This window comes from Pangasianodon hypophthalmus, chromosome 23 (genome assembly GCF_027358585.1).
Source record: "Pangasianodon hypophthalmus isolate fPanHyp1 chromosome 23, fPanHyp1.pri, whole genome shotgun sequence".
Classification (NCBI taxonomy): domain Eukaryota; kingdom Metazoa; phylum Chordata; class Actinopteri; order Siluriformes; family Pangasiidae; genus Pangasianodon; species Pangasianodon hypophthalmus.
In genome coordinates, this window is record NC_069732.1 from 15701274 (window position 1) to 15727686 (window position 26413).

Genomic DNA, 26413 nt, shown 5'->3' on the forward strand with positions numbered 1-26413 from the left:
AATAGGGGTGTAAACCTTCCACACAATGTGATACAATTTGTTATTTGATGACACGACTCAGTTTTCTGACCAACTTTGTTCAGAATCTGGGGCAGGCCTACAGTTACTTCATGAATGATGGTAATCTAGAGAATGAAGACTAGGACAATTCTAAGTATCAGAGTTATGGGCAAATCACCTTGCGAGCCTATTTACACATCAGTTCAAAAATATAAATGATTTTTTACACACCAGTTATCTGTCCTTTTCGATAACGATAACGATAATGATCAATTTATAATCAACAGTAAACGATTTATAATCAATTATAATCAGTAATAACTTGGATAGCACAGGGAGGTTAATTCAATGTTGTTTTCAATCAGTGTAGAATTAACTGTTAGATCAGCTTTGATTTCCGACCAGTGTCTGTTCATCCATAGGGACAGGTTGAGCATCACCATTATATCAGCTATTCATCAAATGTTAATCTTCATTAAGTGTTCATTCACAGCTCTATATATTATAAATTTTGGAGAAATACTAATGACCTCTTTTAACTGACCAGCGATTTTAAAAAGTGTCACTATTTTACAGATTATAATATGATCCATTGATTTGTTTGCCTTTCTAGATTTTGTGCAGTTGTGGAGCAGTGTGCTCTCTGCCCCGCTTAACTTCCATAGACTTATTATTGCACTTACAGTAGTTATAGTAGTTACAGCAGTGAAAATGGGAACTGCAACAAGTGCTAATAGCAGCTCATAGGGGCAGGAATCATGCTGCCCCATGTTCACTCTCTGAACCATCTCACTGGAGGAGGAGGAGCAGCAGACAGACCTTTAAAGACAGGGTTGTCAGATTGGGCGAGTTAAAAAATACTTTGTATTGACCAAGATATTTTTGATAGCAAATCCTTGGAAATAAATCTAATTCTTTTCCACAGAAAAAGGCAAAGTGTAAGTGCAGACAGTGTGTCTATGATGTAAAGAACCATTTCTATTGTAATTTATATTGCAAAGATTGGGAGAAGGAAAGGGGGATTATAGAGTGGAAAATGTCCATACATCAGAAATACGTGTGAAATACTTGTCTGCCACACAAAGGCTGGAAAAGAGAGATAAAATGTCAATCTTGTCCAATTTCCACATTTTTTTTGGGCAAGTTCAAGTCTTTTGTGTGCTTTATGAGATGTAGTTGTGCTGCTTTTTTTTTTTTTTTACATAAGCTTTACCTTGATCATAGTGGTCACTGAGCAGGAAAATCTTTTTTCTTTAATCAAACATAATTCAGGGAATGGATACCTGCTCAGTTCACCTTCAGAGCGATGGTGCTGTTTTCCAGTTCTTCCTGGTCATAAAAAAAAAAGAGCTCCGATTTAGGAAGTTCATTGATAAACTCAGAAACAAACTGAAAAAGTATGTCCTACTTCATAATACTCAAGAAATGAGATGTGTCATGGTTTACACTTTTAGAATAACATGTGGTAAGAAATCAACTATGTTTGGCATAAAGGCAAGCAAATTTTTACACATGATTTTGCATTATTTAGATCAGACTCCAAATATGGTCATTGTATGAGTGTATAAATAATAAAAGCCAGGGAACAGGATGCCTTGGACATCTCAAACCTTTTAATAGGCTGTGGTCACATTTCAGCATTTCCTAGAGCTTTCCACAAGGCAGTAAAGAGGACAGACAGAGTTGCACATGTGCATAGAGAAATGCATTATTACATTAAAACTGCTTTCATGTAATCAGGATGAATCGGAAAAGAAAACGAAATAAAGAGACACAGAGCGAGATACCAGGTATACAATATTTTCATATTTTTTGCATGAGTGAAATGTTTCTAAAGAAATGACAAGTATGGATATAAAAAAATAGTTCCTTTCAGAAATCAGCCATTGTCTATAGTTTTGACATTTTGCAGTCCAAATGACGATTCTCTGTGACTTTATAAGAATATACAGAGCAGAATTTGGTGCTGCTGAGACAAAAGGTTTGAAAACAGCCCTATATGAACACAGTGACTGAAACATACACAGTTCGTAATGCGTTCTGTTAGTAAACTCGGTAAGAAAGCTAATCATGACACTGTTGTAGCCCTGTTTTAGCTGCTGTTTTTCTTTACATTTCAGAAATAACAAAGAAAGCAACATCTACTCTGTCTTTTTTTTTTTTCAGGTTGCATGAAAATAAGATCAGATAAATACTACTGAATGAATGACAGGATCTTTATAATAATGGCTTCTAAAGACAATGCAATGCTTTTGAACAAGGACTAACATGGTTTGTATACAATCAGTAAAGATCCTACCAACTAAGAAGTGAAAAGAAAACGTGCATCAGTTTATTAGACTTAATTTTTAAATTATAAATGTTTAGTGTATAAACACTTGCATAAGCTAATATGCATAAAACACCAAAAGCACACAAATCAAATACATCAAGATCAGCTGAGGAAAATACTTTTTTATAATCATTGATAGAGACACTTTGTTAAAAAGGTATGCAAAATATTTCATAGGCAGTGAAAAGTTAATTCAGTGGGTTTAAGGAGAAAAGAAACTCAACTCTACAACCAAGTGCTTACTTTATTTATTCATTACTGAGAGGTTTAAAAGCCTAAAAGGCTTACTGTTCTTAATGCTTATTTAAACTAAATTTAATTAGTAACTTAAAACAGAGTTTCAGTTGCGTGATTGTTCTCTATTGGTCCAATAGAGCGGAGCATTAAAGAAGACAATGTTAACTAAAAGAGGAAAAAAATGCATTTATTACATACAAAAAGTAATTTCCTGACTATTTCCCCCCCGCCACACACACACACTCCTCCTTCCCCATGTTGCAGGTGCCGTTATGAAGACAAACATTTTGCTTCATCAATAAAATTGATCATTTCAGTATTATATGTATTATAAGAAATGTTTTAAGTTCTTTTGATCACAACGCATTAACTAAACTCTGACCATGTTTCTAGTTCATTCTGACAGATCGGACAGTGTTATCGTGTCATTCCAACCCTGAAGAGTGAAAAAGCTTCAGTGTTTTAACTTCCAAGCAGCAGGTAGTAGAGTTTGAAGCAGTATCTTTGCTACAGAGCTCAAGGCACTAATGAAGTGGATATGCATTTGGTCTTTTCGAGTGTTTTCTCAGGTTAAATATTGCGAGTTGTTTCTGATGTTTCTTTATATCTTTTATAAAGTGGAAACTGACACCACCGTGTTAGTGATCGTCCAACACTGGATTTGTATTCTGTTAGTAAAAAATATCATGGCTAACAAAATGAGTTGCTTAAAAAAAAAATCGTGACGTTATGAGAACGTTTAGAAAAAGTGTTTAACATTTGTTAAGTACCTCCCAGCATCATCCTAAGGTCATGGGAAGGCGGACAGTGGAAAAGTAGCCTCTCTAATAATTAATATTAATAATTACATTCTTACATTCCTGGGTCTTTAGAAATAGAAATAAACATATTTGGTTGTCAGTAGCCCCTCGTAATAATGAACTATTCCAGCATTTATAATTTGTGTGTGGCTTAATTATTATTAAATAATACATATCTAATTAGGTAATGTAATTCTTAGCCAAACATGTAATCCAACGCACATGGAGGATGGCCAGGTGTATGTCTGACCCTAACATTAACTGAAGGGTTTTAACTTCAAAAATTAGTTTCATTTTAAACAAAAACATTAAACATGATAGGACATCACATTCTAATTTCTTAACACACATTTAGTCGAGAGGGAGCCTTGAACAATGAAAAAGAAAGGAACAAAAGCTACATACATTCATTGAGTTTGTTTTATATTTGCAGACTCTATTCCCAAACAGACATGTGCTAGACATTTCTTTTTACAACATCTAAATACGCAAGGTAATAGCCCACCATAGAAAAATACTTTATAGCGTGTTAAAGAGTTCAAGGCTGGAAAAAAATATAAGAAGTCAGGCCTTGAAATGTATGAAATTTTTTGTGAACTTGTCATGAAGTTTTAGTTATAACAATCCAATTTTAACAGATGGTGTTTCTATCCTATGCTTATAGCACAGAATCATAAATAAATCCAAGGTTCCCCTGGAGATGACAGAAACCCGTGAGAACCGAGCCTCCAATGAGCTTAATACATAATGCTTCGATTCTGAGAGGCCAGTGCTCCCATACAGAAGTAGCTGCTTAGTTATCATTTTATTGGTCCCGCCCCAACCCGGAGTAAGTACTGCTTTTGACTGTACCTTGTGAGGAACTACACGGCAGCATGTCGCCTCGCGTGTGCATTCACCTCTCTAATAGCTTTAAGGGACCATTCCCATCGTCTTTAAAGAAACCCACAAAATTAAAACCGTCTCAGCATTTGCTTTTTTTTTTTTTTAAGGCTTAAAGGATAATGCGTTTAGCTCCTACCTGCCCTTAATATGCACACTCGTTCAGGGCTCGTTCTCTCACAAATAACTGAAGTTCTCAGTAAAAGAAAAGAAAACACTGGAAAAAAAAAAACAAAAACAACAAAAAAAAAAACAAATCCAAATTCCCCTCAATAACAATGGCACGTTGTGCTAACACTATTGTTGGGGGCTTGCTTTAACCATCTTCTCCACTCACTCGCTCCCTCGCTCAGTCACTGGCCTCCGGGGTCATTGCCACAATGACAGGCTGGGGGACCGACGCCATGCCGTCATCCTCCATCTTGGCCCGTTTGGCATCGGGCTCCTGCAGACTCGCGTCCTCCATCTCCACGCTGGAGGGCCTGTTCACTAGCACCGGGGGCGAGGTGGAGGCCTGTGCCGCCAGGATCTGAAGAGGGTTGGTGAGAGCTGAGCACAAAAACAAGGAGGAACAAGGAGGGGATGAGAGTCAGTTAGACTACAGTGTAGCCAATTCTACCGTTACATTACAGACTAGTACACTATATGGCCAAAAGTTTGTGGACACCTGACCATCACTCTCATATGTGCTTGCTGAATGTCCTAACCTCCACTTTTCTGGGAAGGCTTTCTACTAGATTTTGGATGGATGAGTAGATCGCTGATATTTTACAACAGTAGTAAATAACCAGCTAGCTGTCAGTCTTAACCCTCCCAACAAGGCTGATCCATCAGTACAGACATTGACTGCTGTTTGCTGCTTAATCTACCATATGTCAAACTGACAAAAAATAGTGTCTCTATGCAAACATGCAAAAAATCTTATCAATATTTTATAGTCTTAATCAATTTACTTCTGATGAGAAAGTCTTTTTTGTCTGATCGTTACGGTAGAACACAAGAATACACAATGTACATTGTGTACTGTTCTTGGAATGTCAAAAAAAGTATAAGGAATCATCATGGGTCTATTAAAAAAAATAAAAAAGGAAAGCAGTGACTTCATGGTGTGCAGTGAATTCTGTGAATGTTTTCTGTTACAGAAAGAAGTAAGCATTTACGCAAATTAAAAGAATAACATTTTATTATTGTCCATCATCAGCGTTAGTTTTAATAAGCTACAATAAGCATAATTCTACGCTTTCCTAAAATATCTGTACCATAAGTGTTGGGTGAGATGGTGGCGGTGGGCAGAGCGTGTTTGCCGTTCTGGGTGATGGTCTGGACCGGGAGCTGGTGCTGACCCAGAGGCATGGAAGTCGCCTGCAGAACAGTGTAACTCTGCTGCCCTCTAGAGGCTGAACTCAAGTGGCTCCCCACGGACTGAATCACTCGGCTGCCTGCAGGGATGGTGGCGGGGGCGGCCATCTCCTCCACAGCACCTTCACAAACAGACAAAGAGTGGAAAAAGCTTCAGCGACTAGAAAGGGTCCCAATGTTGGGCAGTCAACACAAGGGCAGGTTGGCGCTGGTACCTCTGTGTTCTCCAGAACTTTCCCCGGCCGACGCGGAGCCAATGTTGGCCAGGACGTATCCGTTGGCAGAACTGGATGCGGCGTTGAGAACGCGCACCATGGTGACGGCTGGAGCTTGTTGGAGCACGTGCACGGCCTGACCAGAGGGTTGCTGGGAGGTGAGGATGGAAGCGGGCATGTAGGCCACGGGCTTTGCCACCACCGCCGAGGGCTGAGGAGGCATGGCCACGATCACGGGCTGCGCGCTCACCGGAGAGCCTGCCATTCACACAGAGTTAGGGAAATTATCCATACAGAGATTCAGGAAACTTCCAGACTGAATACACAGGATGTCTGAGACTCACCTGGGGCGCTCTGAGAATATCTGAACTCGGGCACCGATGCCAGCTTGGTGCTAAACTCATGCTCGTGGGAAATAGGTGAGCCCTCTCGAGACAGACACTCTGGGGTCTGCAGTCCGCTCGAGTGAGGAGACAGAAGGCCGGAGTGGGTGGGTGAGGCTGGAGCGCTCCTGAAAGCAGTACGGCACATCCATCACACACACACACACACACACACACACATATATATATGTAAACAAAGCCACACACGTGACCTACAGCTCTCTATGTACTAAACAGAGGTCACACTGCGACTGCAAGCAACCACAGCCTGACATCACACACACACACACACACACTTCAGCAGGTGACTAGCACAGTGTAGATTAGAAGCCGCTGCATGACATGACACCCAAAAAGCCTGAAATGGATCAACTGGAATAATTAGCTTACACAGACATGACTTACTTTGTTCTGCCAAGCATATAAGAGCAGCAGGAAGAGAGAGGAAAAAAGGAAATGAGAACAAACTGAAGAGCTGCTCTCTGACACTGAGACGCTCTGTGTGTGTGTGTGTGTGTGTGTGTGTGTGTGTGTGTGTGTGTGTGTGCGTGGGCTGTTAAAACAGCATTCAGGTTTCAGGCATTCAGTACTGCCTAGAGAATACTGATCGAGCACACAAACATTAACTTACTTAAATATTTTTAGATTTATTTTTATTTACTTAAGCAGACATCTTATAAGATTTTACTTTTCATGCATAACTTGTTTTATGATTGCACTTAAAATGTGCCATACAATTTCAGCTTAAACACTTTGAATTTTGTTAGAAAAAATGACTCCCATGAATTTTATTTCCTACATCAAAAGACAAGGGTTACTTGGTGAAAAATGTTTGTGTCTTAGATATTAATATTGTGGATATAGTGAAAATTTGATTAGTATTTAAAGAGAAGCTCATTCAGACAGCCGAACAAGTGTTTGTGTGTGTGTGTATGTGTGTGAGTGTTTGTGTGTGTGAGTGTGTGTGTGTGTGTGTGTGTGTGAGAAAAGGAATATCTGATCATGTTTTGACCCTGCATTTGGCAAGCCTCCATGAGGTTTCCTTTTGGTTACCGAGGTTAAGATTCGGGTTAGATTTAGATGCAGGCGTAGCATTAATTAGCTGCATTAGCTGCATTACTCATATCAGCAGAGGTTCCTCAAGAATACTAAGAAGTGTGTGTATGTGTGAGGATGTGTGTGTGTTGGAGGGTTAAACAGAGGTATGAGGCTTATCACCTTGAGGAAAGTGGGCCAAATGGTGTCCGGAAGCAGGAGACGCCTCTCTGACGGCGTTTGCGGAAGGACTGCTCCACCAGCTTGGCCTCTGACGAGGGGTCGACGCGCCAGAACGAGCCCTTTCCCGGCTCCTCTTGAGAGCGTGGCACTTTGATGAAGTAGCGGTTCAGCGAGAGGTTGTGCCTGATGGAGTTCTGTACACAATCGAGCAAGTCAGGGACAGAGTTAGATAGAGAGAGAATAGAGAGATAGCGAGAATGAAAGATTGGCAGAGGGCGAGACAGGCATGTTGATGTTTACATTGAACTGACCTGCCAGCCCTTATCTGCAGTCCTGTAGTACGGGTAATGCTTGGTGATGTGGGCATAGATGCCACTTAGTGTCAGCTGTCGGTCTGGAGCCGACGATATGGCCTGCACAATCAGCTGTGCATATGAGTACGGGGGCTTGGACTCATCCTGTGAGAGAACACATACAGGGAATTAAATCAGAATGAACCATCTGTTCATCAGTTTCATCAACGGGACAAGTAGAGGGTTTATTTCCAGCAATGAGCGAACACTGTTAAAAGATGACTAGAGAAGTGTTTCCTCAGAAACTGTGAACATGCCCACTCTCTACTCTAGACTATGCCCACTCGCTCCCTCATACACCCTGATCACTGCCTCCCTCTCCTCAAGTTATTTACCTAGGGCAACTTTAACGCTGTGCTCGAGGCGAAGTTGTAGCAACTTGCAGTTCCCCATCTACAACGGGTAAAAACCACCAAAAACACCCCCTCAGCTTGAAATTTCAACTCATCTGCTAGGGGTAATCTTCTCAACTACCATTTCTTTCCCTGTTTACAAAGTGATGTCAAATCAACATGGCCGCTCACTCTATGAACAGTGTCAAGTCCGCCTTCTCTACTTTTTTCAATGACTTTATAACAGCACTGGCTTTAAATCAATTACTGTACACACATAGTACTCGGTTAAATCTATAACAGCAACCATACTAATCACTGTTTTGCGAAGGTAATCAACCTAAATAATAACGTTAGGCAGCTAGCTTGTCACTAATGCTACTCGCTGTTGTCTGCTGTTGTTGCTGTGCTGCAATTTCAGTACAAAATGTTGCATAAATGTTTGAAGTTCATTACAGTAGAACAGAACCAACAGCCACTCAGTTACAGCCTGTAGCCCTAAAAGTGTGGAACTGTAAAGGAGCTTTTTATGACCTTTACGTGCTCTGATAAAGCAAACAGAAGACATGCTTTTGTGGAGGTGTCCATGTTTTTTTCCTCACTTCGCACGTCGAGCTTGCAAATTACCACTTACAAAGCACCATGAACGTGGCATAACTGTGCAAATCTCTCAACTTGGGAAGCATTAGTCATGAAAAAAAAAACAGTCTGGACATCTCCAGCTAGACATCTAGACACGCTCTTGGATAATCAGCAACATGCAGGATTGAAGATGCTCACTCTCTTCATTCCAGTGATGGCAGAGAGCAAGTAAATGATTACTTACCTTGGGGCTGTCTCTGTCCGACACCTCTGTGCGATGCTCTGATACAGCTTTGGCCGCGTACTCCGCCGCCAACTGCAGGTCAGAGGTTATGTTGCGTCCGTAGCGGTAGCCAGAAGAGCCCGCACCCCGAGGACTCGCTGGACAGGAGTTAGGTACACTGAAAAAGAAAAGGAAAAAAAAAAAAAAAACGTCAGCGTGTAACATACCAGCATATGAAAGGCCAAATTTAATGAGACTCCATGTTTACATATAATACAAGCATTCGTGGTTAAGTCCAAGTTCCAAAATAATTTCCACCAAAAAAACAGAGCACATCTATAGCTAACTCACAGCACTAATATCGCTAACAAGAGGAAAGAAATTAATTTTACAATAAAAACCCTAGTGCATGTTGGTGAATGAGACTGCGACCAGAAGAGAATGGCCAGACTGGTCTGAGCTAACAGGAAGGCTACGGTAACTCAAATAACCACTCTTTACAACCACGGTGAGCAGAAAAGCATCTCAGAATATACAACATACCAAACTGTAAGGCATGTATTCATAAGTATAAACTAAATTGATGGGGGAAAACAAAATCTATTGAAAATTAACATTAGCACTTTGTTGCAAAGCTGTTTTTGGTAACAGCTTTGTGACATCTAAGATGAGAAGAAAGTAGCTTTTTAAGTTTGCTTTTTTTTTTTTAATTTTATTTGAGTTTTTTATAAGTACGAAATCAAACCGTGTAAATTTGAAGTGGATATATGCGCTGGATGTATATTAAATAACAACACAAAAAAGTGTCCTTTTGTATAATACATAAATACTTATTTTCCCACACTGTACACACACACACACACCAAACATGTTAGCACTAATAATTTCTCTCATCTTTCCTCTGTTCCCACTCTATAAAAAGTGTACAAACGGCCAGCAGATGGCTCTGAGCCGCTCAAAAATGACACTGTAAACACATGTGGTTTCCTGGAACAACATTCTCCAAGTGCTTGTGATTTTCATCTAGGCTCTGGAGTACAGAAAAGTTTGCACACACCCTACCAGATTCTGCCTTCTGGCTGTTGTTTACTGTCAACAGTTTAGCAATTCTGTGATGATACAGGCTTACTCTTGTGTTATAGTACATGTCTATACTCTACGCCTCAACCCCTTATGATATACCCGGGGCGTTGGTTATAGCCCTGCCCTTCCTCTGACTGTCTCTGTGCTATTAAGCTAGTCACATCATCTCCTATTTGTTTGACAGATTCTGTTACACTGCTGTTATATTAGACACCAGGGCATGCACCCCCACCTCCCAACGCTACACACACTCACACGCGCACACACAGGCGCACACACAGGCGCACACGCGTTATTTTTACTGCTGCTGTATGTCCTGAGTGGAGCAGGCTGCCGGAAGAAGCAGAGCAGGGTCAGAGTTGTTGTTGTTCTGCTGCCTTGATGTGGGTGGAGAGTAAAGGGCTCGGCAGGGAAGAAAGCCTTTGTCTGGCAGAAGAGTGCAAAGCCAGCATGTGGGGTTGAAGTCCAGGCTTGAAGCAGTCCTTTCATAAACAACTGGACCCAATAACAACGCTCGAAAGCATTCTGGGCAAAAATAAACACTCTTTTACGGTAGACTTTTTGTTGTCTAAGTGTCTTCTATTGTATTGGTCTTGTTATAATGTGTTGTGAAGCCAAAGACAAATTTCCATTTGTGGACAATAAAGGAAAGTAAGTAAGTAAGTAAGTAAGTAAGTAAGTAAGACTAACACTCATTCCTGAGCATGTGTACAACCAGCAGCTACCCCGTAAAAATAATACATTAATACATAAAATAACAGCGCCTTGCCAAAACATAGCTGAGTGTGCAAAATACTGACATACTGACAAATCTGAATAGTATCCCCGCCGTTTGGCATGAGTCGCATCCAAACCATTCAAAGAAGCGATTGCAATATGTGGCCACCTCATAATTAAAACTGATTTATCCGTCTTGATGCATCTCGATTTTTCCTTTTCTTCATCAGCCAGGGGCGGCTGGTATAACAGGCCAAGCAGGGCGAGCTTGAACTTCTGCTAGCTTGAACAACCAAGCACAACAGCGCCACCGATGGCTGTAAGAAAAATACATGGAATGTTCTGAAGAGGGGAGGCTGGGGCTGATTTCTTCTTAGCCCAGACTGTAGACTCATACAGCATATCAGTTACAGTCGTGTCAAAGGCATACTAGATTTGATTTTGATAAATGTGGAAGAGGTGGATTATTTACTCTATTATCAGGAGAAACTAACTATTTTAGAAACTAAAAGTAGATTAGACTACGCACACATTGTACATTGTACACACATTGCAATCAAGGTATAAATGACACAAAATGACAGAACCGTAAGTTTAGTGCTCTCTGGTTTGAACGAAAGGGTTATAACTTTTCTGTTTTTCATAGTTGGTATTTGGAGGAAACACAGCATGAACCCAGTCAGGCATTATAAACCTTAAACACCTGAAAAAAAAAAACTATAAACACTTATACAACAGTTAATTCTAGTTGACTAATTTGATTGGTCGAGCAGCGTTCCAAGAGTGACTATATTTCCTATAACCACACTGGGACGTTTCACTGTGTGTGTGTGTATCACTCCGCTTGTCTGTGTTTCCCATGTAAAATTCCACTTCCTATTACAAAACCATTACCACAGTAGTGTTAGCAACATCATCAGCAGACATGGCAGATGATACTTTTCAGGAATATAATTTTTGGCTTAAAATATAAAAGCACATCAGATGAAGATGAAAAGGAAGAAGGGAAGTCAATTTCCTCAGAAGCACTTTTAATGGGAACGTACAAATCAATTATTTGGGATTCATTTCCGAAGCAGAGCAAAAATGAACAGAACATTTGGCCACATTATGTCCGAAATGTCATTTACTGTGTATTAATTTCTTGTTTATAGAGCTGTTGTATGAAAGCCATATCGCACACGCAATCGTGCGGTTATACCGAATATCGGCACAGCTGGGATTAGCTACGGCCCTCGCCAAAGTCAAAACACAAACGTGCCGATATTTATGCGATATTATTTAAATAAGATTTCAGTCTTCCCATCTAATATCACTGCCAAGCATCACTGTCAGCTCCCTACAATATGATTTTCATCCTTAATGAAAACACAAGCATGAATGAATTGCATTAGAGCTGTCAGAAGGCATGTTTTGATAAATTTTCATAATACTCACGTTATGCAAAGAAAAAAAAAATCTACATCTGAATGTTTAACATCGTGTTTTGTGTTATATAGGAATAGGGGTCTGAATGACATATGACAACTTTAATTTTAGTACTCTAGATTAAGTAAAGAATGGTTAAATAATGAGATATGCGATATGCTGTACGATATATATACATACACACACATACATATTATATATATATAAGTAATAAAATCATTTAGTTATCGCAAGCCCTTGTAATATGCATATTACGATATTTCCATTTGTAATATTTAACTGCACAGTCTGGAGTGTGTTATTTTGCTTATGCCACAGCGGTTTGCCAACAATTATGATGTTTAATGTATTAATGAACGACACATTGTGCATCTTAACATATTAGTTAACATTTTTTTATTGTTGCGGAACGTCCAAGAGACAAGTTAGTTCCTGTTCTCACTTACATGTCTCCTAACAAAAACATCATGACGTTAATGATCATACATTTTTCTTTGTTAAACAACATGTTTTTAATCCATTTATTATTAGTCTAAGATTATGTGGAGTGTCCACCATACAAGGCCTTGTGTATGAGCTGTTACTACAGAAACGATAATATATTAGAATGCGCGTATTAATATTAACCGATCATTCATGTTACAGCTGGAACTACTTTATAAACCGTGGTGTTATACGAAAATATTGTACACCTTCTGACCAATCAGATTTGAGAATTCAGCCACGCTTTGGTATTTAAAAAAAAAAAAAAAAAATTATGCATAAGCTTTGTGTAAAAGTCCAATCATTATATTCTGTGAAAGACAGAAATCTGCAATGCATCTAAGAAGCAAATATTTTCCCCGTCCCCAGGAAGGCTACGGTAACTCAAATACACACTCTTTACAATCATGGTGAGCGGAAAAGCATCTCAGAACACACAACATGCCAAACAGTAAGGCAGGTGGGATACAACAGCAGAAGACCAGGTCTTTTCCCAATCTTCAACTGTCCAGTTTCTGGGAGACTCAGAGCTCGATGTGGTCTTCTGCTGGAGTAACTTATCCACTACATGGTGTGTGTGTGTGTATATACACACACACGCACGTTTTTGTTACTTTTATACACTTCTAGTGCGTATATCCGCTGCAAATTTACACACTATATTTTGTGTATAAATATGAACATACTTATAAATATGAAAAACAAGCATGTATTCATACATGAGAATTCAACCATGCTTATTTAAAAAAAAAAATCTATGCATAAGCTTTGTGTAAAAGTCCAATCATTATATTCTGTGAAAGAGAGAAATTTTCAATGCATCTAAGAATGCAACATTTTTCTCCATCCCCAGTTTATAGCATATCCACCTCAACAACTGGAACAGCTGGCTTTCTCACTAGTGGTGTAAAGTTTATAACAAAATTAATGATGCTGCACGCAGGCGATTATAGTGGCTAAGAAGAGGTAAGGTTCAACACCTCGCTCAGGATTCCAAAAGGTTATCTTAAGTAATGATTTACAGAGGAAACCTCTTTAATGGCTTAATAATTAACTCAGTGAACAGAACAAAATCACTCTTCTAAACAAAATAGTGCTCCATTCCAGGAATTATCATCCAGGAATTGCATTTAAACTCGTATTAGATGTAAATGTCCTAAAACAACACGCTGTACATGAGCAAAAAGAAGTCAGATGGTGTCAGGGATACTATTTCACCCAACCCATGCTGTTCAGGAATAACTTCCAAATGTGCAGAATTCCAAACTTTGAGTACATCTGCTGTTTCTTGCAGCAGATAGTGGGTTTAAGATGTATCCCATCTGCTATCTGTGCAAATCTCTAAACTCTACTGGCTCGACTGCTGCACAAAAACAGCACACTAACAAAAACCCACATGCTCAGCAGTGGAAAACTTGTCAGGCTGGCTGAAAAAAAAAAAAACCCCTTTGCTCTAGCTAGAGGAGGGTAGACGAGAAAGCAGGAAGCATAGTGAGCATGCACGCTGTTTGTTTTGGGTGTAGGGGCTGACCGAGAAAGGGAGGATGGGGGTAGGCTACTAGGAGCCTTCGGAAAAAGGAAACTATCCGTCGCTGAAGAAAAAAAAAAAAAAAAAAAAAAAACCACAACATTTGGCGTTCCACCAATCAGAGAGCTCAGAGCTCTGCACATGCCATATATGGTGCGTGCATGCGCACACACACACACGCGCGCACACACAGAGAGAGAGAGAGAGAGAGAGAGAGAGAGAGAGAGAGAGAGAGAGAGAGCGCTCACAGTCACGGTCACACGCGGTGCAGAGATGCAGAGGGGCCGCCGGGGGCAGACTTCTCTTCTGCATGAGCAGGCTGAATGAAACACTGGGAATGTGTTTGGAGAAACCAAAAAACATTCCCTGCTGAGCAAGTGAAGCCTAACAACCAGGAAAAACAGCCCGTCATGTCAGACTCGCAGATTGTTTTGGATTACAGGAATGAATCCAAAACTGATTCTCGAACATTTTGATTGCATTTAAATAGTTTCATCATCATTAGGCAAATATAAAAACACCACTTTGATTCTTTACCATGTAATCATTTAATAATTAGATACCGTATTGGTGTGGCCTTTGCACATCGTTCCGATAAGAAATACACAGCTAAACTGAACTTTCTGACTAGATTATTTCTTTCTCTCAAAATCATGTCTATTTCATGTTTTCAGTTTTCCCCATATTTGCAGATTAATGGCAAGAATGGACGAGGCAGCCTGGGAAAACCCTTCCCGTGATGAAATTATCTTTACATTATCTGAACAATCATCCAGACAGTCAAGCAAATGCCCCGCCTACCTTACGTTTCTAACCTATTCAATTTATGGAAAACATTATCCATCCACCCATCCATTTACCTTACCGCTTATCCTACACAGGGTCGTGGGGGAGCCTGGAGTCTATCTGAGGGGACTCGGGGGACAAGGCGGGGGACACCCTGGACGGGGTGCCAACCCACTACAGGGCACGATCACACACACAGGGCACAATCACTCACACAACAGACAATCTGGAAATGCTGATCAGCCAACTCCAAACTCCACACACACAGGGTGCAGGCGGGATTCGTACCCCCAACCCTGGAGATGTGAGGCAACAGAACTAACCACTAAGCCACCAAGCCCCCCGGAAACCATTACTATCATTAGCTTAATTATCTTAATTATTTTAACAGAATGTCTGAAGTAATTGTCCCATATTTTTATTAAGTAATTTAAACTTTGGCTATAAACATCTATACAGAATGCGTAAGTGCTTTTCTGTGTTTTGATGATGTAACGGTGCAAGAGCAGAAACAAAGGACAGTTTGATGGTCGGTATGTGATAAACTAAATTGTTTGGGCTAAATGTCTATTTCGCTTTGTCACATAGCTAGGCAACAACCTGCTCAAAGCCTGACACTCAGTGTGAGAAAAATCCCACTTAGCTAGCGAGGTTTTAGACATATTTAGGCAGACTGACTGTATTTACCATTTTGAACAAACTGGCTCCTTACACACCATGATCTTTGCAGAAAAACAGCCAAGGCAAGATTAAAAAGTCGCCTAAACAATAACATTCCCATGTTGCTTTGGTAAAACTTCATTTTTGCCAAGACTTGGTCATTTTTGGCTGTTTTCCAGAATTTCCCAGAACAGACTCAAATCATTTAACAGCGTCAGTCCTTTAACTTCATGCTGATGAAACGCTGTTTACATGCAGCGTACAGTTCGGGTTAGCCTTTGCTTCTCTTTAGGAAAACATTAAGAGAGTTTATGTGAATGTTAAGTTAAGCAGGACATGTGGAGCCTCGTGCTGGTTAATGTTCCAGCTCAGCTGTACCTGATGGTTCCTGTGGGTGAAGGCAGGGGACTCATCATGCTTCTGAAGTCGTTTTCAGGAATGGTGATTTTCAGTGGCGAGATCTGCGGGTACAGGGGTCTCACCGGGGACACGGGCGCCTCCTCCTTCAGCACCTCTTTGTGGTACAGTGCAGTAAACTGGATCTTTATCACCGTGCTGGGAAAACGAAATGTGCACCTGGTGGGGCAGACAACGAAACATAAAATGAAATGAAAATAGCATTAATACATATTTTTCATTTACTCAAAATCTAGCCAGGACATGTTCAAGTCAAAGTTTGTTTATTTTTTTTTACTGAAGCTACCAAGCTAAAGTAGCTACCAAGTAGTGGACGCTTACAGATCCATTGGGTGTTTGAAAACAAAAAGAGGTGTGCACAACCTGGCTGCAAAAAGACCCGAAGAGTCGCACTACTTGCTTATAATCTTTGAAGAATCTATCAGGAATTTTATTTAGGAATCGGATTGACATTAGCTAAAATGTTCTCCACGTAATATTATGGATTAAAACTAAAAGACACTGAGTGCTATTCGCTACACTAACACTTTCAAATGCCATAACTATAGAAGATCCTTATGGCTTGACGTCCTGTCGGTGGCTAAATGATGCTAAGCGGTGGCCGAGCCTGTAATGACCAAACATACAAATGTAATGCTCTTAAATGGCCGAGTCAGTCACCTGACCTCAACCCAACTGAGCATGCTTTGCACTTACTCAAGACAAAACTGAAGGCAGAAAGACCCACAAACAAGAAGCAACAGAAGGTGGCTGCAGTAAAGGTCTGGCAAAGCATCTTAAGAGAGGAAACTCCACATTTGGTTACGTCCATGGGTTCCAGACTTCAGGCAGTCATTGACTGCAAAGGATTTGTGTCCAAGTATCAAAACTAATCCTAATATGTATGATTATGTTGGTTTGTCCAATTACTTTTGAGCCTGTGAAAATGGAGGGACTCTAATAAATAGCTGTAATTCCTAAACGGTATGTAATGCAATATTTTTGTTAAACCCCTTGAATTAAAGCTGAAAGTCTACACTTCAATCACATCTTGACTGCTTCATTTCAAATCCACTGTGGTGGTGTACAGAGGCAGAATTGTGAAAATGGTGTCCAAATACTTATGGACACGCCTATGTATACATATCTCATACATACTCTGAGCATTTATACCACAGACAAATCTCCATGCTTACGACTTTGCTGCATGAGGGCATGCTCATGCTCAAGATGTAATGTTTTACGATAACACCATCGAGGACGTCGTGGCCCTGAAAGCCGAGGTGCTGCCCAATAGACCCCACAGAGCTGAACAAAGTTAACTAGCTAAACGTGTCCATCATAAGCAACTCCTCCGTAAGAACGTGACCTAGCCATCTCACTAGTGTGCGGTAAAAATGAACGCGTTTATGAACACTCTTCAATTTCTGATACCCAACGGCACAATGCGACATTTCAGAAAGCGATTTCTGATTTGCTGTTAAACATCACTATAGTTTCCTGAGTCTATATCAACAAAAATAATAAACATATCTAATTTTAAACTATATTATCATCTATATCTGTTCGAACATACAAGACAAAGTCTTTCGAGACATTACAAGACGCTGATGCTTGTGTGAAACGATACCAAACCACGTGCTTAGGAAGAAAATAATTCTAGCTTCAAAATGGTTGCTGTTTCAGCTATGTGGTATATTTTTGTCCATTTTTATAGACAGCTGTGCCATGTACAATGAGACGCGTTTTAACGTGTCTGATTATTTAAACAGGGCTGGGCAATACGACAACATAATAGCGATATTATGATAAATGTCGCAATACAATTTTACGCAGATATGACAATATCGTTTTATAACGTTTTAATAAAAAGGTGTTTTTAATAAAAGAGTTACAAACTGATCAGAAGCAGCTGATTAAATGAAGCTTTAAATTTTTGTACTGTTTGGGTTCTTCAAAAAGATTTTGTAAAGTTTCGAATCTTTAATGTGGTTTACATAATTTTTTTTTTCAGTGTTATAATAATAATTAGTAATAATTAGTTTAGCAGACATTAAATAAAAGTAGCAACTTCTTGTTTTTTTGTTGTTGTTTTTTTTTAGGTTTTTCAACACTACTGTTTTGCTGGCAGTTAGTTAGCAAACCTATATATCCTGATGCATATTGTGCATCACAGAAATGTCTTTAAGTAGCACAATATGATATCTTTGACATATCACCCACCCTATTATGCATGCAGTGTGTGCGAAGCCAGAGTGGTAGCTATAAGCTTCCTTTACATGTGTCATGAAATAATTCAAATAAACTGGAGCTAGTGCTACTATATTATCATATTATCATATTATCTTATTATTATATCAGAGGTAAATTATGTAAATTTCATTTTTATCTAAACGAACCTCCATAAGCTTGCAGAAAATGAAGCGTGATCTACGCAATTTTGTAGTGGTGGATTGCCAAATAAAGCATCTGTAGTTGCACAGCAAACGCCAGTGTGTTACAGAGAACATTTCCCTGACAGGCTTTAGTCACACACATGCATGTGATACAAAACAGTGTTTTTGTTAGTCCTCTGTAGCCCTTTCATTATGGCATAAATATGTAGCGATATAACGACAATGTTCAGTTTGATATTATACATAGATTCTGCTGCTCAGAAACCAGAGCGCAATCCCTGAAATAGCACTGCCATAAGTTTCATTTATGACCAGAGCAGCTTTTTTGGAGTTAACACTCCAGGTTCTTTAGAAATTTAATTCTGCACAGGCTGCAAGAAAGCCAAACTGATATCTTAGTCACTTGGACATGTGCGTACATATCTTTTAGACTTCTGAGTGAAAATTTGAAGCTTTGTGCACTTATATTTCAGACTCTTACATCCACAAGTGGATTTCAACGAACCAAATAAAAGCACGCATAAAAGCACGATCATGTGCTGACACACATCTGTTGTCCTTTCCGAAATGACTCCAGGTTCATTACTGTGAGTAATTCCCAAAGTGATTTAAGCCTCTTAAAGTGTGAAATCTGATCATAAGGACGTACATAGTCCAGAAAATTGCAGTTACTAGCAATGTCTGATTTGAGTGCAAGATGAGATACGTGCCTAGTTTTTTGTTTTTTTTTTTTTTTCCAGTCCAGGATTTTCCCTGCTGCTTTTAAAGGAAGAGAAATCCCTCCAGTGCAGTTCATCAGTCCAAAAGACGCCTCATTTGTTATAATGTGTTGAGGTTAACAGGCAATGGAAGCTTATAGCTACCAGTTTTGCATTGTGCAAACCACACTTCTAAATCAACACAGTTTTCAGCTGGATTGTTTTACTACTGTAAAATTTGTACAGAAATTGTTTATTGAAATAGAGCACACCATTAAAATACATGCATCAAACATAAACTATATAATCACTACTAATAATACAATTCTTCCTTTGAACTTTGAGCACCTCCTACTTTTCCTACCTGGGTGTGATGCTTGGTGAGAGTAATAAACGGTTTTATCAGAAAGTGATTACTCAAGATGGTTGCTATTGTGTTTTTTTTTTTCCCACAGCGAATAAATTGCAACACTTCTGAGCTTTACTCTCATTTTCATTTAGTCTCAGATTTTTCTCAGCTGAAAAGTGTAGTATTTGCACACAACAGAAGCGTGTGTTGGGTAACTCTTGTACATGCGCACTAACCGCCCACTTTATTAGAAACACATGTACATCTGCTCATTCATGCAGTTATCTTATCAGCCAATCATGTGGCAGCAGCACAATGTATGAAATCATGCAGATACAGATCAAGAGTTTCAGTTATTATTCACATCAAAATGAGCAAAAAATAAAAAAATCTCAGGGATTTCGACAGTGGCATGGTTTTTAGTGCCAGACAGGCCTGAATATTTCAGAAACTCACTGAATTTGCTTAATTCAAATATGCACATTCTATGTTCTACATGAATGAATAGGTTCTATGTGAATAAATTGAGTTGCTTTAGCAATAAATGATTTGATCACATATTTTCCAAAACCTGGAATAAAATCAAACACTGCGCAGTCACCCGAGCTCAGGACCCAGGGCCCTGGACTTGTGAGGTGGCAGCGTCACCCATGGTGCCAATGTGCCACACAAGTTACTAAATGAGTCATTTTTTCCTTTCAGTGCCAACATCCTTGCGAGACTTTTATAACGTAATCAGATCACATTAATACTACATCAATTGATTATACTCAGTTTACATAGTTCAAACTAGTACATTAGATATTTGTTTAAATTGAATTTAGTGTAAGCAATGCAATCACATTTTGATGAGAAACTTAATATTTTTCTGTAAACTCTACACTATATTTTACATCCCACACTGAAAACAAAGGGAATATGTGATCAGTCAGGACAACATATTCCCTTTTTTTTTTAGTGTAGGATTTTCACACTGCACAACAATCTCCAGAGTTTACAAAGAATGGTGCAAAAAACAAAAAACCATCCAGTTGTGCAGAAGAAAACGCCTTGTTGATGTGAGAGGTCAGAGGAATGGCACAGTAACTCAAATAACCACTCTTTACAACCGTGGTGAGCAGAAAAGTATCTCAAAATGCAAAACTGAACCAGTTAACTGCTGCTTACTGGATTTTTGTGTTTTTTTTCGCAGCCCATCTGACACCAACAACCACACCATGGCCAGTCACAGAGATCACATTTTTCCCCATTCTGTTTGATGTGAACATTAACTGAAGCTCTTAACCTGTATCTGTATGAGTACACAATTGGTTCCTAATAAACTAGACACTGAGTGTATATGACTTTTAATAATAAGTATAAAAAACAAAAAACCTATTACACTTTTAAAATTAGTCTGAATTTGTAAGTAAGGATTTATGACTTTTTTTCTTCAAAGACTATTTCTTTGAAGAAAAATGGCTGTGAACACAAATACTGACAACAAGCTCTTTCTAATTGGAACTACTTTTGCAATTTTGAGCAGAATAGCCAAAAAGCGATCGATTGGTGCAGTTCTTTAGGGAAAATCAGGCTCAGAGTGCTCCATTTTCTGCCGCAGTGTACACACTACAGTTGTTTTGAAGGGTAGGCCTGGCACGCACCCAGCTCTGGTTCTGCTTGTAGGTCTGTGTTTTCATAGGTGTCTGCTGGAATAGCCATTGTGAGCTCCATGACGACAAGCTCCATGGCTCTGTTCTGTGCACTGATAAGGGTCAAGGAAAACGCAGAGAGCTACTGGAAAAGCTTCTAGAAAATTTTTAACATAACCTATATGTTCAATTTTATTCATTGTAATTATGAAGGAATGAATATCTGTGAAACATGTACTTGTTGGTATACATCACATTTCTCTGTCATCTTCATTCTGTCAATTTTGCACTTTACTGTAGGACTGAAATGTACTGATCATGTTCTGCCATTATAAAAGACGCAATGCTAACTTCGGTTGGGAAGATTTCATGCAGCAAGTAGCAATCACGATGAAGGTAAAGGAGCTTCCGAAAGTTCTCAGAGACAACATTGTTAAACAACATTTGACCTGAAAAATGCTACAGAGCCATAGCAAAGATCCCGGTCAGTGCAATCGGCTCGATAAGTTCATGAAACCACAACTAATCGTCTCCGGATAGGTGCGCCATGCAACATTTTACAACGTGCTCGCAGAGTAATCATAAGGAAGGTAAGAGAGAAGCTAGAAGTCACTCGAAAAGAGTTGCAGGACGACCTGAAAGCAGCAGGAGCAACAATTACACAGAAAACAATAAGCAATGAATTGCACTGCGATCACTTCCACTTCTACACCTCACTCAAAACTCTTCTGCTAAAAAAAACAAGCATATCTAGAAGCATGCAGACAAATCAGAACTCTTTGGGTACAATATACTCCGGTCAGGTAAACTAAAAAAAGAATTCTTTGGCAATAATTCACCTTGTCATGTTTGGAGAAATAAAGGGTTGTGCATATGATCCAAAGAACAACACACGCACAGAGGTGAGAGCATTATGATATGAATCTGCTTCTCTGAGAAAAAGGTACCAGGGCATTACACGTCATCGAACGAAATATGAACGAAGTGATGTAACAGGAGATATTAGAGGAGAATTTAATCTCACCGGCCAAGAAACCGAATCTGAGGAGAAGATGGATGCATCAACAAGACAACGACCCCAAACATCCAGCCATAATAACTCAAGATGGCCTTGCATGGCCTAGCTGATCTCCTGCCTCGAATCCCATTGGAAATTTAGGGAGGATTTTGAAATTACGAGTACGTCAGAGGGACACTCATAAGCTTGGGGAATTGAAGACAATTTGCCAAGACGAATGGGCCAAAATTAAACCACAATGCTGCAAAAAGCTAAGTACTTCTTACGTAGATGTCTCAAAGCTCAAATGCCAACAACAGCTTTGCAGCAAAGTACTAATGCTGGTACTTTGTGGTGTCTGAATAATTTTTTCCCCATCAATTTTATTTTTTAAAATTATCTTTGTGTAGGCTTATGAATCCATACTTTTTTGTTCATATTTATAAGAACAAAGTCAAAAGACATTATGTGTGTAAATCTGAAAAGTAGATATATGGACTGGATTGATATGAAATAACAAAAACAGAAATGTATGAATGTTTATTTCTTCACTGTATATGCAAAAAGGTTTAGGCTTTTCTCTTTTTTTATTATTATTATTTGATTATATCCCTTTTCCTTGTTTTCCATTATTTCAGATTCATTTTGGGGTTAAAATTAATGAACAATCTCAAATGACTCGGATGTGTATCAGCAATTACTAGGTAGCTAGTAGCAAGAACAGGGCAGAGGAAAGACTGCTGTTAGTGCCTGATGCACAGCTAATATGGCTCACTATGTGCATTTTATAAATATGAAGAGGGTGACGGTAAAGAAAGGACAACATGGTGGTTAAAAAAATAAAATAAAATCAGTAGGATGTTCCAGGTGCAGCAATTTAGGAATATTTTAATTACCAAAAATGTATAACTTATTATTTAATTGTATTATTTAATAAATCTTAAATGAATTATTATTATTATTATTAGTCATAAAATTTTTATTTTTTTATATATATTTTAATGAAAACAGAAAAAGGTTCCAGAGTACATATCTTAATCAAAGAATACCCTGCAGAACTGTTCCAGGTCGATTCTGATCACATTGAAATGTACTGCTGTGGGGATTATTACATTTTTTTGTATGCATGAATGTCTGAATTCTGAATTTCTAGATTTGATTGTAAATGATGAAACAATTACAATCAATCAAGTCAATATTTTATAGCCAATAAACCGTTTCCTTGTTTTCTCATTTTCATTCTGAAATGTGGCGTGATGTACAAGGAAGGTCAGGGTTTTTTTTTTTTGTTTTGTTTTTTCCCTCCAGTTGTCAAATTTAATATGGAGATGGTTCTGTCCTGATAACGCGACGGCTGAATGTAGCCTACTTGCATTCCAAGGCCAATCCACAGTGATGACTGGACCTCAGAGCAGCTGAGAAGAACGCTGTAGGTTTGTCCAAAGACTTAATCTGCCTTTATATTTAGCATTCACGAGACACTGTTTTTCCATGCAATAAACATCTGACATACACTATATGGCCAAAGGTTTGTGGACACATGACCATCATACCCATACGTGCCCATTACAAAACCATGTGTGGTTAGTTCCACTTTGCTGTTATAATAAGCTCCACTCTTCTGGGAAGGCTTTCCACTATATTTTGGAGCGTGGCTGTGGAGATTTGTGTTCATTCAGCTACAAGAGCATTAGTGAGATCAGTCACTGATGTTAGGTGAGGAGGTCTGGGGTGCAGTCGGTGTTCCAGTTCATCCCAAAGGTGTTCAGTGGGGTTGAGGTCAGGGCTCTGAGCAGGACACTCGAGTTCTTCCACTCCAACCTTCTCAAACCATGTCTTCATGGAGCTCGCTTTGTGCACAGTGGCATTGTCATGCTGGAACACGTTTGAGTTCCAGTGAAGGGAAATTGTAATGCTACAGCACACAGAGACTTTCTATACAACTGTGTACTTCCAACTTTGTGGCAACAGTTTAGTGAAGAACCACATATAGGTGTGATGAGAGTCAGGTGTCCACAAACTTTTGGCCATATAGTGTAGCTATAATATCGGTGTTTGAGTTTATACAAGAACGTATGAAATATATATGAATATATACGTTCATATATTCATAATATATGAACGTATGAGGCCAGTTGGTGGTTTGCAAAAAGCAAAACTTGTAATTTTGCTAGTCAATTCAGCTTGCTAGTTGCAGTAATGATAGATGCAATCCGTGAGACGTATTTAAATATCTAAAATATTTAACACAAAAAAATGAACCAGGCTAACTTGAGTGAGAGCACTTTAATACAAGTGTAACACAGGTTACTGTAAACATCAGGTGTATTACGTGTACATTATGGGATATATATTTGCAGTGTGGCCCTCACTACAATTTCAATCCTGGTTCCAGCCCTGAACGGTCCCAATAACCACTGACAGGCTTCATAGAGACTGGAAGATCAATTTGCATTATATAAAACGATCACAACTGCATGCAAAAATTGTTTTTACTCCGAAAAATCAAGCGTTGCTTGAGCACAACTCCTGACACTCTGAGCTGAAACACCACACGCATGACGTGTGTAAGTTGTTGTTGGCATGGGGCTCTTTTTTTTTTTTTTTCTTTTGCTAAAATCAATGTGGCGGTTGGGCTGTGTGCGTGTGTAAGTGTGTGTGTATCTTGCTTAACCGCCCCATGCTGAGGTGGAGCTCTACTCTCAGCCAATCAGAACAACACACACACCCCTCACACTGCTGTTGTCAAAGTACAACCACTTACACATCTCTGTTTTAACTTCTTGGGCCATGTCGACCTTTACAGTACGCATGTTTACAATCATACAGCTTCTCTAATATAATGTAGCACTGTTCCTGGTTAAGAAGAGTTATTAAGCTGATTCATTCCAGGCTTAAGGGGCTTTTCGAACTAGGCTAGCTATCTTTACTTGTCTTTAAAGAGGCATTAGGGAGCAACTGTTAGGCCTCAACTGTAGCTGACATGACATTGTACTTACATATATATGCATGCATGATATACATGTTATTAGTATAGTTATTACAGTTAAGCTTTGTTTACTGTACAGTAATGTAAAACAGCCACTGGGTAGTGTAGAATAAAACCCCTAGCTGTGTTGCTTTTCTACACAATTAAGAGGTTTGTGTTTACAGTGCAATGGAAACAATGATTTGTGTTTGTTAAGCTAATTCAACATGGCTGTGCTTTGAAAATAAACGTGCTTCTATTGCGCAAGAAGTGAAGTTGCATTCAGCTTAGCTTCCCAAATCCCATTACTACTCCATGGGCTCATGGCAGGACGACTGCGAGGTTAAGCAGGAGCAGCAGGAGGAGAAGGAGCAGCAGGATCTGCAGGAGCACGAAGAGGAAGAGGAAGAGGAAGATGAAGATGAGTGCACACTTACTCTCTGGGTAACTGGATCGGCGGCGCGCCTCTCCTCTGGAACACGCCGTCCACGAACACGCCGTTCTTTCCCAGGCAGCGCAGATAGAAGTCGGGCTCCTCGAAGGTGATCTGCAGGTGGCGCCGCGAGATGAAGCTCGAGTGGCCCATGTTGACGTCCACGGAGCCGTGCGACGAGTTGCGCCCCACCGTGACCGCGCGCTGGCGCATGACGAACTCGAAGTCGCGGCCGTGGAGACGCGCGAGGGCCTGCGCCGGAGGCGAGAGCGCGTGCGCCGGTGGACTCGCTCCCCTCACCGGGCTGCACGGCGCGGACTTCAGGGCCAGCAGCGCTCGCGCTCCGGTGTCGTCCGCATAATCAGCCATTTTTTTTAAATATATATTTATATATCTATATCTATATATAGCTATAGATAGATGGATAGATAGATTAAAAAGAAAAAAAGATAGAAGTTGAACAGGAACTGGGAGAAATGGCTGAGCGTCGGGCAGCGCCTCCTCGCTCTGTTGCTGCTGCTGGTAGTCACAACATGAGACATGAGCGAGCCGCAACACCCGACCTGGATCACCGGGAGTCTCAGCTCGGTGTCGTGCACACTGAAATCCAGCGCACTGCAACCTCACATCCTGCCCCTTAACCTCCACTGACTACACCACATCAACACGTCAGTTCACGTGAGCAGCGGTGCAGCATCTTATTTACATCGAGGTTGCTTCAAACGCGGTCACGCGCGCACCCTGGACCGGCGCACAAACGGTTAACGCTGGTGCAGTTCCTGGAACCGGACGCCACGTGCGTTACATGTGGCACTGAAATCTACGCGAAAAAGACGACGAGTTGTCACAGTGTGCATGTCATTACAGCTGTAGCATGAACATGTTTATCAGCGGACACTTTTCCTGGGGAATTATAAGGCATTTCGTGACTCAGATACACTTGT

The 26413-nt window shown here is 39.9% G+C and overlaps 1 protein-coding gene across 1 annotated transcript; it reads right to left on the bottom strand.

Annotated features, from left to right (window-relative positions):
• Positions 1-1591: 1591 nt before the first annotated feature.
• foxk1 (forkhead box K1) lies at positions 1592-26336 on the bottom strand. Its single transcript, XM_026929649.3, has 9 exons — positions 25474-26336; positions 15980-16177; positions 8938-9094; positions 7738-7884; positions 7427-7620; positions 6170-6336; positions 5826-6083; positions 5511-5732; positions 1592-4800 (listed from the first exon to the last, which is right to left on the bottom strand). Exons 1-9 carry the CDS (start codon positions 25836-25838, stop codon positions 4601-4603), a joined length of 1908 nt encoding a protein of 635 aa, XP_026785450.1. The 5' UTR covers positions 25839-26336; the 3' UTR covers positions 1592-4600.
• Between the last annotated feature and the right edge of the window lie 77 nt (positions 26337-26413).

Bases quoted from the DNA above. Each gene is read 5' to 3' on its own strand.
- foxk1 (XM_026929649.3), bottom strand. From the start codon at position 25,838: ATGGCTGATTATGCGGACGACACCGGAGCGCGAGCGCTGCTGGCCCTG. The intron at 5,733-5,825 runs GTACCAGCGCCA...CTGTTTGTGAAG, and splicing joins AAGTTCTGGAGAACACAGAG to GTGCTGTGGAGGAGATGGCC. The intron at 4,801-5,510 runs GTACAGATATTT...TTTTGTGCTCAG, and splicing joins CATCTCACCCAACACTTATG to CTCTCACCAACCCTCTTCAG.